This window comes from Henckelia pumila, chromosome 4, assembly GCF_033568475.1.
Source record: "Henckelia pumila isolate YLH828 chromosome 4, ASM3356847v2, whole genome shotgun sequence".
Classification (NCBI taxonomy): Eukaryota; Viridiplantae; Streptophyta; class Magnoliopsida; order Lamiales; family Gesneriaceae; genus Henckelia; species Henckelia pumila.
Window position 1 is genome coordinate 36,940,909 of NC_133123.1, and position 14,373 is coordinate 36,955,281.

General features: G+C 31.3%; 2 protein-coding genes across 2 annotated transcripts; both read right to left on the reverse strand.

The window, feature by feature from the left end:
* Window positions 1-4,847: 4,847 nt before the first annotated feature.
* LOC140865642 (probable glycosyltransferase At5g03795) lies at window positions 4,848-8,371 on the reverse strand. The gene is made up of 6 exons (XM_073270354.1): window positions 8,111-8,371; window positions 7,681-8,013; window positions 6,456-6,742; window positions 5,932-6,164; window positions 5,461-5,618; window positions 4,848-5,283 (listed from the first exon to the last, which is right to left on the reverse strand). The coding sequence occupies exons 1-6, from the start codon at window positions 8,282-8,284 to the stop codon at window positions 5,182-5,184; spliced, it is 1,287 nt and encodes a 428-aa protein (XP_073126455.1). The 5' UTR covers window positions 8,285-8,371; the 3' UTR covers window positions 4,848-5,181.
* A 2,536-nt stretch (window positions 8,372-10,907) lies between these two features.
* On the reverse strand, window positions 10,908-13,286 carry LOC140860118 (8-hydroxygeraniol dehydrogenase-like). Its single transcript, XM_073262932.1, has 5 exons — window positions 13,127-13,286; window positions 12,871-12,984; window positions 11,834-12,347; window positions 11,587-11,740; window positions 10,908-11,314 (listed from the first exon to the last, which is right to left on the reverse strand). Exons 1-5 carry the CDS (start codon window positions 13,222-13,224, stop codon window positions 11,112-11,114), a joined length of 1,083 nt encoding a protein of 360 aa, XP_073119033.1. The 5' UTR covers window positions 13,225-13,286; the 3' UTR covers window positions 10,908-11,111.
* Window positions 13,287-14,373: the final 1,087 nt, after the last annotated feature.

Below are 14,373 nucleotides of genomic sequence, written 5' to 3' on the forward strand. Positions count from 1 at the left end.
CCAACGTACTCAGAAGCCCTGATGGTGACCTAACACAAGTACACGTGTCCAACCAAATATCAGTGACCTAACACGAGATCCGTGTCCAACTGATTTTGGTGACCTAACACGTGTCTCTATGTCCAACCATCTACTGATAGGATAAATATCCCAATACCGGATATCGCAAGGATACAGGCTCAATATGCTTATGTATGCAACATACAGTCGTGACATGCTGTATATATAAAAGCATATAAAACATGCAATCACATAATCCATGCAAGCACATAATACATGCATACTCAATCTGGATATCTCGAATAATACTTCTGTACATCAAAAACTAGGCAAGCTAGACCAGCACTATGTCCAAGCCTATAGTCCACACTACAATGCAAAGTACTCATGCATTATCACTTTATTCTAAAAGTCTTAACTAGACTATAGCATACTTCTTATTTACTATAAGGAGCCAGAGCTATACCTGCGTCCGTCGTCAGCCCGCTGATGACGACTACCCCAGAACTTGAGCATCGCTCTGTCGCAACCCAGGATCACCTGGCCAACCTCCGGACCAAGCCTAGGAAGGCTGTAAACACCCCAAAACTCCTAAAAAAGCTTAAGAACCGAGAGAGAAATGAAATTTGGTGTGAAAATTCTGAAATTCGGAGGGCCTATTTATAGGCGGAGTTCGGACGGTCCGAACTGAGTTCGGACGGTCCGAACTGCCACTTGTCCGAGCCATTTTGACACCTGGGCTCTGCTGCGTTCGGACGGCCCCAAGTGGTTCGGAGGGCCCGAACTGGTCTGTATGCTCTAAACTGTTTTGGTCCTTTCAAACTCATTTTTGGACCCCCGAGACCTACCCTACCATTTTCGGACGTTCCGGATATGATTTTCCACTTATTTTAACCAAATAAGGACTCCTTAAACATTTTTTGACACTTTTAAAATTATATGTCATTTTCTAGCATGTTTAAAATCATTTAATCTTGTAAAATGGAATCGGGCTACTACATTATGTGTGCACGCCACCAAGTAACTATTAAAATAATATTAATTTACTTAGAAAATTCAACAATAATTTTAAAAAATATATAGTAGAAATATTTTATATCTATAATTTTCTTCTCGTGTTTTTTTTAGAATGACTATAGCAATATAATGAAAATCAATTAAAATGTTGTAATGTTCAATGAGTCAAAAACTAAATAGACCAATTAAATGATTTATAAAAAAATAGATGGTAGAAATATTTATATCTATAATTTTTTTCTCATGTTTTCTTTTGATAACTTTAGGAATATGATGAAAAATAAATTAAAATGTTGTATTCAATGAATCAAAATATAAATGCACAAATTAAATGATTTAGTTGAAAAAATAGATGTTATAAATATTTTATATTTATAATTTTTTTCTCATGCTTTCTTTAGAATGACTTTAAGAATATAAAGAAATCAATTAAATATTGTATTCAATGATTCAAAAAATAAATGCACCAATTTAATGAATAAGCAACACATTTATTCTCAACAAATTTAATATCCCAAATTTGCCCACAATTCATACTTTTATATTATATTATATTATATATATATATATATATATATATATTTATATGTGTGTGTGTTCGTGCGTGTGTGTGGCTTTGGCATCAAATTTATTATATTTTAAATTCAATTTAATTTAACTTATCTATGAATCATAAAAATGGTTTATTTTTCTTTGTACAAAATTAGTCGATAAAAATAATATACAAATTAGTCGATGGGAGTTATAATTTTTTTCTTGGATGTTGTTGTACTTCAAATTTAAAAATGAAGTTTTCATTTTTTTTTTTTTAGATTTTCGAATGTTTACTTTGAGTTATGATCAACAAACATATTTGTAATTGTATTAGAGTATTGGATTAGATATTAGATATATATATAATAGAAAAATTAAAAAAAAAAAAGAAAAAATAAAAAGAGCAAATAATAAAAATTAGATTAACAAAATTTTAATGTTTTTGTGAAAAAGTGCAAAATATATAAATTTAATTAAATTAGTTGATTGAAGAATTACATAAATAAAATTGAAAAAAAAAACACATTGACACTTTATGTGAAGGAGTGCATTAAATAGTAGATTCACAAATTTTAATGTTTTATTTGAAAGAGTGCATGATATACTTTTTAAAATAAATTATTTAAATGAAGAATCACGTGAATAAATAATTAGAAAATACACATTAATTTAGATATATATAATAGAAAAATTAAATCAAATAAAAAATAACACGTAATAAATAGTAGACGAACAGAATTTTAAGTTTTATTGGAAAAAGTGCATGATATACTTTTTAAAATGAATTAGTTAATTGAGAGTCACATAAATATGTAATTGAAAAAAAAACACACATTAATTATATAGTAATAAAAAAGGATAATTATGTAAATTCACAAATAAATTCACATATTATTAATATTAATATTATTATTATTATTATTATCATTAATAATAATAATAATAATAATAATAATAATAATAATAATAATAATAATAATAATAATAATAATAATAATAATAATAGTCGATGGGAGCTATATTTTCTTCTTGGATGTTGTTGTACTTCAAGTTTAAATATGAAGTTTTCAATTATTGGTTAGATTTTTGAATGTTTAGTTTGAGTTATGATGAACAAACATATTTATCGTATTAGAGTATTATATTAGATATTATATATATATATATATAAAATAGAAACATTAAATCAAAAAAGAAAAAAAAATCAAATAATAAAAAGTAGATGAACAAAATTTAAATGTTTTTTTTTTTTGAAAAAGTGCAAAATATATGTATTTTAAATAAATTGGTTAATTGAAGAATCACATAAGTAAAATTGAAAAAAAAAAAACATTAACACTTTATGTGAAGAAGTGTATTAAATAGTAGATTCACAAATTTTAATTTTTCAATTGAAAGAGTGCATGATATTTTTTTTAAAATAAATTAGTTGACTGAAAACTCACATGAGTGAATAGTTAAAAAAACACATTAATTTAGAGATATATAATAGAAAAATTAAATCAAATAAGAAAAATAAAACATAATAAATAGTGGAAGAACAAAATTTTAAGTTTTATTTGAAAGAGTGTATGATATATATATTTTTTAAATGAATTAGCTAGTCGAAGAGTCACATAAATATGTAATTGAAGAAAACACACATTAATTATGTTGTAATAAAAAAAACTCACATATTAATTATATAGTAATAAAAATAGATAATCATGTAAATTAACAAATAAACTCATATATATAATAGAAAAATTAAATCAAATAAGAAAAAATAGCACATAATAAATAGTAGAAGAAAAAAAATTTAAGTTTTATTTGAAAGAGTAATGATATACGTTTTTTTAATGAATTAGCTAATTGAAGAGTTACATAAATATGTAATCGAAAAAACACGATAATCATGCAAATTACAAATAAACTCATATATATATATATATATATATATATATATATATATATATATATATATATATAGAAATTTTCAGATGCTCAACCAATGCTGCTCAACTCGTCCCGACAATTAAAACTCGATACCGTGTTTTAGTGATACGAAAAATTAAAAAAAACAACTAAAACCCGGTAATGAGTTTTAGTGATCTGGGACGAAGTGGACAGAAATGGTTGGGCAACTGAGAATTACTATATATATATATATATATATATATATATATATATATATATTTTGACATCTTATTTTTAAAATTAGATCTCACAGCTTATAAGCTTCTAAAATAGTTTTTGGGTGTTTTTAATAAATTTATTCAAACACTCTTTTACTAACGATTACGCATATTGTGTGTGCTTAAAATTTTTACGAAAGGACAATTGAATGACCTATTTTCAATTGGATGGATGTTGTATTCATGATAACCGAATGGGAGAAAAATGTGTTGATCACTGATTTATATTTTTAATAAATAAATAAATTAGAATTTTAGAAAATTAAAATCTGTTATTCAAAAAACAGTTCTGAAATTAGAATTTGGCTTTACCAAATAACAGTTTTTTGGGATTCTCTTTTTATATATAAGTAATAGATGTTATAAGGGTATTTATAATTATCTTTTATAAATAGTAAATATCAATAAAAATTATTTTGATATACGAGTAATTGATAAATATTATTTTATATTAGATATGTTCAACTGACAAAAATCCATGCAATCTTTTCTAAGTTAAATTACTCTGATTAAATTTAATAAGATACTCGTGATTATTTTATTGATTAATTTTTAAAAAAAATATATTTATTTAAAAGTTATATTATGATAAACAAATATAATACTTTAATATTAATTAAACTTAATGATATAATGAAATGATAATATTTTTCTTTATTTACATTATAAGATTATAATTATATACTAATAAAATTAAAAGTCAATAAATAAACACACATTTCTTATTTGGGTCATAAAGTGAAAAAAATGTAGCTAAAGTTAACCTGACTCACGAATAAAAATCTGTGAAACCATTTCATAGAAGACCTATTCATAAACAAATCATATATACGTCTAAAGAATATTTTAATAAATCAATTAAAAAAAGTGCGATAAATTAATTATTTGTCAAACGAAATGATAACCGGAAGAAGGCTAATCAACATTTTAACTTTTGTAATATGATCAACATGAAAGGTTTCAATAATTTCTACTTGGTTATTCAAACGGCATACCGTCAATTAAATCCAAAAACAACTAGCGTTATAATCTCATCTTGCATCGATACCATGAGAAGAGCATAAAACAAGAGTACCATTTTCATAAATTTAAGGATTACTGTGAAAGTATATATCAGGGGAATCATTTTCCAGAGACTTATATAAGTGAAACCATGGATCTGAGAATCAGACAGCTTTGCCAAAACAATCTATCAGGTGCAGATTTTGAAACAGTCACAATTGCCTGATCCAAAATTCTTTTGATGCCTACAATAAGTGCTCGACGAATTACAGAACGAACCAGTACCAGAGCTTCTATATTCTATCTCAAGCTACAGAATTTCAATAAAGAGAGACAAGAATGAATGAACCATTAAAATCATCTGCGACTATCATGTGGCAATTTACAAGCCTTCATATTCACAACCGAGGCTACCTGACCATTGTCCTGCTCACCTCACTAGTTGGTTTAAGAGTTAGTATTTGATAACATGGTGCCTTAACCAAAGCTCATACATGACCATATGGAACGCATCGTGTTTCACAGGCGGCGAGTTCCATTGGAAGTGCTTCTGGACCTGACGATAGAGTATATCAAAAGCATGAAACAACCTTGTAATTAGAGCCTGCTAAAGTCGATTAACTTCTATAAAAGAAGAAAGAGAATATGGTTACTCGAGAAGGAAAAAAAAAAGCATCACACAATTAATAATCACATATTGGTTGAAGATTCTGCAGCAAGGCTAGATTCATACCTTGACCAAATTGTTGTGCAGTGTGACAAATTCTGCTTGTGTTATATTCTTAAGAATTTGTTTAAGCTGATAAACATCTCTCTCCTTCAGTACCACCGCGAATTTTCTCCAATTTAGAATATCATTGAATGGCAAGTCATAGAAATCGGAAAGTATCACTGTGACAACCATTAAAAACGATTAGAAAGCAATGATATACCTGAATCATGGAAAATTTTGATAATTAACTTTTGTGTACGTTTCATAACACGAGGATTATCCAAATCAATTATTTTTTATGCACTTTGCTGTAAATGGTAACCACAGCCAGTTGTAAGTTTGTTTTTTCGCTTCTGGTTTTCTTGGATGCATTAGAGACAACACATGAGAGATGACAAGCTAAATTATCGTTTCCCACTGAAGTTTAAAATAGTGGAGGGCAGTGAAAAGTGAGAAGGCATGGTTCAGGAGTAAAAAGGATTAAGTTCTCACCAGGTATGCATCCATAATGTATAGAATCTGTTATGCGGGCACTATTCACCTGAGAGCCACCAGGACAAATGCAGAACTTATTTCTATAAAATCTCTTTTGATACTCAAGATGTCCAGTCGCCCTGTTAATTCTGTTATTTGAAATATCAAGTTCTGTATCATTTTCCCATACACGCGCCAGAATGACCCTGATTTTAGAATTTCTATGCCCGGCCCAGAAACCGAGAATCGTCCTGAAAATAAAAATTTTAGCTACATGAACATGAGTTGAAATAAGTTAGGGCATTAAGAGAAAAATACTGTCGGACATCTCAAAAAGAAGAGTAAATTTCAAATCGCTATGATTTCTAATAACTAAGAAACGATTTTACAGAAGATAGAGATCCCTCATAGGTGTATTCTCAAGCTACAGGTAGTAACCAAAAAGGTCAAGTAACAGACCATTTTAGCAACATCAAAATGATAGGTGAATAAACCTGAATGGCAGAGGACAAAAATTCATGAGGTTAAATGCCATGAAATACCTATTTTCCACATCATTTCCTCCAGCTGGAAGGGCAAATGGTTGAAGAACTTGTGGGAGAGCAACATCTTTATGCGGTATGAAGCCAACATCATAACTTGGAGAGCAAACAACGCGAATCGAATTTTTTATCAAATTTGGAAGTCCTTCAGTGGCCCTCACACCAACATCATGGCAAGTAACAAAGAAATGATCTGCACCCAGTGTTCTGTTCCAATATGGATATTTGGACATTAAGCTGTCCACGTAGTTCTGGACGATTATGGTCATATTCTCATAAGATATTCCCTGCAAGTTAAATAAAGATAAATTGCATGGTGGTTCATCGGCACAAATGTTTGACAGCAGATGTAACAGCAATAACCCAGTTCCAACCCAAAATCAAGATTTCTTACATTAATAAAAACAGGTAAAAACAAGCTAGAAAACAGACCAATGACTCAAAGGCCAAAACTATAACTAACACTGCATAATAAAATTTAGAGCATCTGACATCAACGTTTTTGAAAATGGATAGAAAATCATATGAAACATAAGTGCATCATTTTATGAGCATGCAGTGACAGCTATGGCTAAGATCTGACAACAGATCCTTTCAAACTGTTAACCAAAACCTAAAGAGGTGTCTCTTAAAACTGGAATTAAAACCTTTTCTCAGTACCGTTAGATTCTATAAATATAGAAAAGTGGAACCTGTCACTAAAATAAGTCTAAATTTCAAAATCCTGGAGCATATTCGACAACTTAATTTATACAATTCAACTACGTGTTTACATAAGTAAAGTGGAACCTGTCGTATAAATAAGTCTTAACTCTTAATTTCAAAATCCTGGAGCATATTCGACGACTTAACTAATATAATTCAAGGGTGTTTGGTTCCGTTCCAAAGATAGAGTACTCATAAATCACGCCATTTTTTGCCTGACGATGATCATACGGAAACTGGAACTAACCAAGGGTGTTCGGTTCCGTTCCAGAATCCAAACCATTCAAGGCCAGTTGTTATGGCAAGTGGAAACAATACACATGGTAACTGGGGGCAGCAGCAAGAGAGATGACTGTGAATGCCATGTTATGGACGCATCACTCTCTAAGGGAAACTGCTATCGAAAGCATTCCACCACCGAACAAGGGGAAAGGAATCGTGATTCAACAATCAAGCATAAAAAAAGAAAAGACATACACACAAATTTAAATGTTCAATCAAATCTACGGTGTCATAGTACCTTGCCTCGCATCTTATGACAAGAGATCGGAATGAAGAACAAATCTGCAAGATTCGGATCATCAGTCACGAAATTGCTCTCTCTAAGATTCTGGAAAAAGTACCCCTCGCTCGCGTACTTCCCCGTCAGCTTCCTCGGGGTTTGGTAATAGGTATTCGGATCCCCATCCGAATATACGTAAACCTTAAATCTTGTCTCCATTTCCTCATAGTTCAACCTAAACACCTTCGGACTGTGGAAAACGTCTCCATATTCATCATCACTCGCATCATTCCAATCTTTATCTGATGCCGCAGATCCGTCCGCAGTAACCAAATCTGCATCGTTTTTCACCTTAAAATTTAAAATAAAAAAATTGAAAATTGGTGAAATCATATTGTGAAAAAAGAGTGAAAGATTAGAATTACTTGATTAAATTAAATGGTGGTACCTGAGATTGAGAGGTGAGAGGGGAATCGGGGGATTGAAGAGACGGGGAGTTGAGGGATTTAAAGGAAATGTAAGTGAAGGACACTAGTGTTAGGATACTGAGAGTGAGTAGGGAGCCTCGGAGAGTAAAGAAGGCGGCGGTGGACGACGTCTGCTGGGGTTTCACCGCCGACATTCTCGGGCGGAGCTGCTACCGGAGTGATTCTTTCGCCGAGTTTTATTTTATCAGCAATGTCTAACATCGCAGGACTTACGTACGGTATTTCACTACTTTACAATTTACATGTTTTTCTATGAAAAAAAAATGTATAGCCTTAATTTCAGTATTGGTTTTCTCTTGAACACTAAAATAGTAAAATCATCTCACGATTTAATTTTAAAATTTTATTATATATAGTTTGATCGAATTCTATTTATAAAATGTATTAATTTTTATGTGAAATATATTATTTTTCATTGAAAGTATAAATTGAATGTCTCGTATAAATAAAAAAACATTTATATATGAGTTCGAAAAATATGTATGTTTTCTTGTTTGATCAGTGAAATTGATATATATATATATATACATGGTTAAATCTAGGTAGGAAAACGAGACATTTGTTAGTCTAGTCTCGTGGGAATATATGCAAACAATATTGATGTATTTGACTCGATTTGATCATAAGATTTTAAATTGATATTTTTCTTGACTTGTTGTAGGTTTCGGCAAACACAATTGTTGTTGAGTGATTGACTTTGGTAGTATTTGGTTGTGCTTTTAAAAAAAAATTCTCATTTTTCTTAACAAAATTTTGAAATTTTTTGAAATTTTGTTAACGAAAAACTGAAAATTGATTCCTAAAAGTTCTCTCAAATATTACCTTATTTAATTTTCACAAATTGGGGTTTCTATATCTTGTTGAAAAATATTTATGTGATTACACCGTCTAATGTGATAGCATTTATTTTAACTAGAGAAAAATAAACTGCTCATCATTTATCGTGTTTAAGACATAAACCCTATATAATTTATTATTGAATTTTTAATAAAAATATATTAATTGAATTTTAGTAAGTTTTTTACCGTTTGGTAGGGGTATTAGGGCATGATTAATAATTAAACCGGTGTTTGGTTCAACATTCACTCTTCGTTTGATAACCCAAGGGCTCGACATTGATTGACCCAAAAGGCCTGAAATGCACGAACAATAAGTCCACTTAAAAGAGCAGGTATTGTGAATATTTTGTAAACAGTACTTGAGATTGTGCAGTGTATTTACCCTTTTATCCATGACCCTAAATTCTTGTCTTCTTTCTAAAGCGCAATAATTGAGTGTAAATTTGCATATGATTAAAGGGTATCTTTGTCAAACAATATATGTCAGTAAATAATATTCTAACTTTAAAAAAGGAACCAAACAACTTTCTTATTAAATGGTAGTATTATATATTCTCTCATATTTTTTATTTATCAACTCTCTTTAATAATCTCATCACATGAATCAAGCGGACCCTTATTGTATTTTGTTTATAGATAATGTTTAGTCCATTTAAATTTTAATAATTCATGCAAACAAAACTTGTTCGAACAAAGAATACCACGACTTAAAACTCCAAGTAAAACGGAAAATTTTACCTCCATCAACATACCATGTAACTTAGGGTTGACAAAATTGACAAAATTCTCGACCATTCTTGATTTCTAACTCGTTTCCATCCGAAAATTTTTCCGACCCGATCAATTTCGCAATCAGAATCAACAACTCTATCTGACGGAATTTTCGAACCGATCCAAATATATTAATAATATTTTTTTAATTTTATTTTTTAATTAAAAAGATAGAAATATTTTTTTATAATTATCTGTTTTAATATTAATTTTTATAATTATCTACTAAATAATTATTTTTTGATATTTATATTTATCTATTTTAATATTAACGTGGAGTTATAAATTTTCATTTTGTTTTTTTATTATTATGAATAATCATATGTTTTTATTGTATTAATCAAATAGTTGTTTTAATTTTTTTGTAATGTACTAAGAAGATTTTTAGTTTTTAATAGTTATATACAAAAAAATTTTAATTTATTTGTAATATACTAAGAAATTGTTTGAGTTTGTTCACAAAATTTTTTTTCAAAAAATATTTTCATATAATTTTTTTAAAAAAATTATTATTCGGGATTATTCTGTTCTGACCCCACAAGTTCCCGAATGTTCGGGACCCTCGAACATTCGAGTTCCGACATTTCTCAAGTACGGGATCAGAAAAAAAAAATTTAATAAAAAATCACGGAACGAGTCCCGACCCTATACCACCCCTAGGCCCTAATGTAAACAAAGGTCTCCAATAATAACAATTCCTCTGTTCTCTACTATTCACCACCACATTTTCCATATTTTTCTATTGCATGATGTTACTATTTAGGAACTCCAAAAGTAACTTCCAAAACCAACTTCAAATCAATCAAATCAAATACAAAAAGTATGTGAAAAATAATTTCTAAAGTTATGGGACTCAATATTTATTTAGCAATCTAAAAAATAATCATTTCCAATAAGAAACATTAAAATTGGATCAATTGCTATTCATTCGGCCATTTTTGAGTGGGGAAACGTTCCAAGATGAAATGATCCAAAAGGACCAAAACTTATGCGGAAGAATCCGGCAGGAAAATATATGCGTCATCATCAATGCTTGTCATATGCAAATTCCTTATCTTTTACAAACAAATAATAAACTACAAACGAGCTCAAAAAACATAATAATAAACTACAAACACCACGAAAAAGGTAGATGAAAACAAGAAGCAAAGCTGCAAAACCATCATTAAAATTGAAATGAAGCCGTCTTTCACCGTACATAGGCTGATCATAAACGTGATACAACAAGATCACTTAATGTTCTGTCTCGGAAACCAAAAAAAAAAAAAAAATTACAAAAACACGACACAAGAATCGCTTATTCCCATTCTCCGAAACAACCACCGATCAAGAAGCAAACTTTTCTAAAGCCTTACTCAGCTTTCAACGATTTTTCAATGTCAATTACGAACCGATACTTCACATCAGATTTCAGGAGACGCTCCATAGCCGTGTTTATGTAATCTATATTGATCATCTCCACATCCGGCAGTATATTGTTCTTTGCTGCAAAATCGATCATCTCTTGAGTCTCTTTCAGGCCCCCAATTGCACTTCCGGATATTGTCTTCCTACCTATTATTCATTTTTTTACCCATGGTGACAAAATAAACAAGTGAATATGAGTTTGTATTTGTGGAGTCCACGGAGTCTAAAAACGAAAGGATCGCAGTCCACAAAAAGTATATATCAGTAAGAAATAGAACACTCAATAGAAATGAAGAAAAATTATTAAAATTTATTCAGCGTGTTCGGTTCTTTCGTTATGAATCTTATGATATCCACGAAAATTTACGCATATTCTTTAATGACTTTTACCCTTAATCTTTAACACATTTTATTCTCACCTTGAATCAGAGGAAAGGTGTGAAACTCAAGTGGCTTTTCTGGAGCACCAACCAAGATAAGCTTTCCATTGGGCTTTAACAAAGTTATCAAAGGTACTAGGGGATGAACCGCGGACACCGTATCGAGGATTCCATCCAATGTTCCTGCTGCAGCCTATGCACGCAAAATCGATTAGATTCGATGTTAGTAAATTTACACTGTACCAGAGTAGAAGAAAGTAATCCACAGAAATGAGAAGAAAGAAACCTGCATCTGCTCAGGATCACGGCTAACTAAAAACTCATCGGCGCCAAGACTTTCAATAGCTTCCTTCTTTTTATTAATCGACGTACTGATGACCGTCACATGAGTCCCGAAAGCCTTAGCAAACTTCACGGCTACATGGCCGAGGCCACCAAGACCAACTATACCGACTTTCAACCCCGGCTTGTCAAGTCCAAAGTACCTTAATGGGCTGTAAGTTGTGATCCCAGCACATAAGAGAGGAGCACCAATATCAAGAGGCAGATTCTCAGGCCAACGAATGACGAAATGCTCGTCAGCAACCATGAGATTAGAATAACCCCCATATGTAACGCTCCCGTCAGTGTAAGGCATACTGTATGTGAGTATTTGTTTGGGACAGTAATTTTCGAGATCGATATCGCACTGATCACAGTCGCGGCATGATCCGACCAAGCACCCCACACCTACTTTGTCTCCAACCTTGAATTTCTCAACCTTTGCACCTACCTCAGTAACTATCCCCACAATCTCATGCCTACATATCAAGAAAATTAAGTATAAATATCAAGCCCCTTTTGCAAGGTTACCGTATTGTCACAAGTAAATACATCAAATTCTTACATAAATATTCAAATTAAGTTGAGGATCAGACATACCTATACAGCCATAGGGCAACAACAAAGGATCAAAAAGTCAACATTAGAGCAAGAACTAACACAAAATAGTAAAAACAAATCTTCTCATTTTCCACTTGAAAAAATCAAATTCAACTTTTATCATTTTGCAACCGAGATCATCACCAACCCACAAAGTGCAAAAATCTCCCTTGAACTCCTCCTAAATAACAGCACAAAATCAAGAAAAACGTATCCACAAAAAATTTACACATTAACACACAAACAAGATAAAATCTTCCCCAAGAACAAAAGAATATAGAGCGAATCCCCCCCAAACTTGTTCTTGCCCATATGAAGAACCCATGAACCATTATTACACATCAAGAACACATTTCCACATAATAATTACATATGAACACACACACACAGTATAAATCTTACCCAGGAATAATAGGATAAATAGTAAAGCCCCACTCGTTCTTGACCATATGAAGATCAGAATGGCACACGCCACAGTACTTGACTTTGAACTGCACATCATGCTCCCCAGTAGCCCTACAAAAATGCGGCAACAGAAATTAAACCACAAAAAAAGCCATTTTTAACACAACAAAAAAAGCTCAAAGCTTTCATTATTTAATTCTCAGTTCTACAAAATCTTGAAAAAAAAAAAACAAATGTAAACTCGGATCTGTACCTTCTGGAGAACTTGAAAGGAGCTAAAACCCCAGAAGTGTCGTGTGAAGCCCATCCAAGAGCCTTCACTGGGTGCTCTGTTTCCGGTGATTTGGCCATAGGGGAATGCAATCTCCGCTCTCTAGTAGGAAAAAGAATTTCAAGAAAAATGGATACAAGAACAAGAAATGCCTTGTCAAACCACGGTATTTATAGCAAAATCAATGAACCTTTCGCAGCAAAGCTTTAATGACGTGGGCAGTGAGCTCATAAGCAAGAGAAAAATCAAATCCTATTAATAATAATAATAATAATAATAATAATAATAATAATAATAATAATGTTGCAAAAAATTGATATTACCCGATTGTAGAGAATTTGGGTAATATATGGAGATCCGGGTAATCGGATTAATACTCAAACAGTTATGGAGAACGAACTTCGTGGGTTGTCACCTGCATCATAAAGCAAAGTGAGTGGCGCCGGGGGTTGCCCAGCGAAGACACTCCAATGCTCAAGTCAGTATTTGGCCAATAAAAGTTCTAAGAACTAGAACATGTAACTATAGAGTGTGTACCTTAATAATGAGAGGAATTGAGCTATTTATAGATATTCGGAGAGTGTCACGGGCTTAAGCCTCTTATGGGCTTTTGTAACAGGGCCTGCTTGAATTAATTAAATATATATAATATTTAAATAAGTTTGGGCCTCAAAAATTTTTGAAATGGACTTTTATGATTGGGTTCAGGCCCAATTGAATTTTTAGGTGTAACCCATCAAATAATAATAATAATAATAATAATAATAAACAACCATCGAGTCGAGACGACTATAATAAATAGTAAATACATTATAAATGGGGGCACGAAGTTCGAAACATGGTGGGAAGAATGGGCTATTCATTAAAAATAATATAAAAATTAATAAAAAATATAGCATTTTTGAAAACTTTAATACTTTATGAATCTAGTACAATCCGGGAGACCGCGACAACGTGTTAATGTAGTATCTGCTGAATCCGAGACCATCTGTACCGGAATTAAATCGGCAAAAAAAAAAAAAACAAGTTATTTGTACCAACCACTCCTGTGAAATATTGAAAATGCATACTTCTTTCCTACGAAATTTTAATAGGCATCTTCAATCCTGATCTTTTAAAAAATTAGCACACTCGCCCCTTTAGATGAGTGATTGTTGTGCACGCACCCCTCATACGACTGGACAAAGTTTTAATATTTTTTTTTGCACCAAATACCCCCTGTAAAATAT

Excerpts from the sequence above, each read along its gene's own strand:
- LOC140860118 (XM_073262932.1), bottom strand. The coding sequence starts at position 13,224 with ATGGCCAAATCACCGGAAACAGAGCACCCAGTGAAGGCTCTTGGATGG. Across the intron at positions 12,348-12,870 it reads ATTTATCCTATTATTCCTGG|GCATGAGATTGTGGGGATAG; the intron begins GTAAGATTTATA and ends CTTGATATGTAG. Across the intron at positions 11,741-11,833 it reads GTGATCCTGAGCAGATGCAG|GCTGCAGCAGGAACATTGGA; the intron begins GTTTCTTTCTTC and ends TTGCGTGCATAG.
- LOC140865642 (XM_073270354.1), bottom strand. The coding sequence starts at position 8,284 with ATGTCGGCGGTGAAACCCCAGCAGACGTCGTCCACCGCCGCCTTCTTT. Across the intron at positions 6,743-7,680 it reads GTCATAAGATGCGAGGCAAG|GGAATATCTTATGAGAATAT; the intron begins GTACTATGACAC and ends TTTAACTTGCAG. Across the intron at positions 5,619-5,931 it reads ACATTATGGATGCATACCTG|TGATACTTTCCGATTTCTAT; the intron begins GTGAGAACTTAA and ends TGGTTGTCACAG.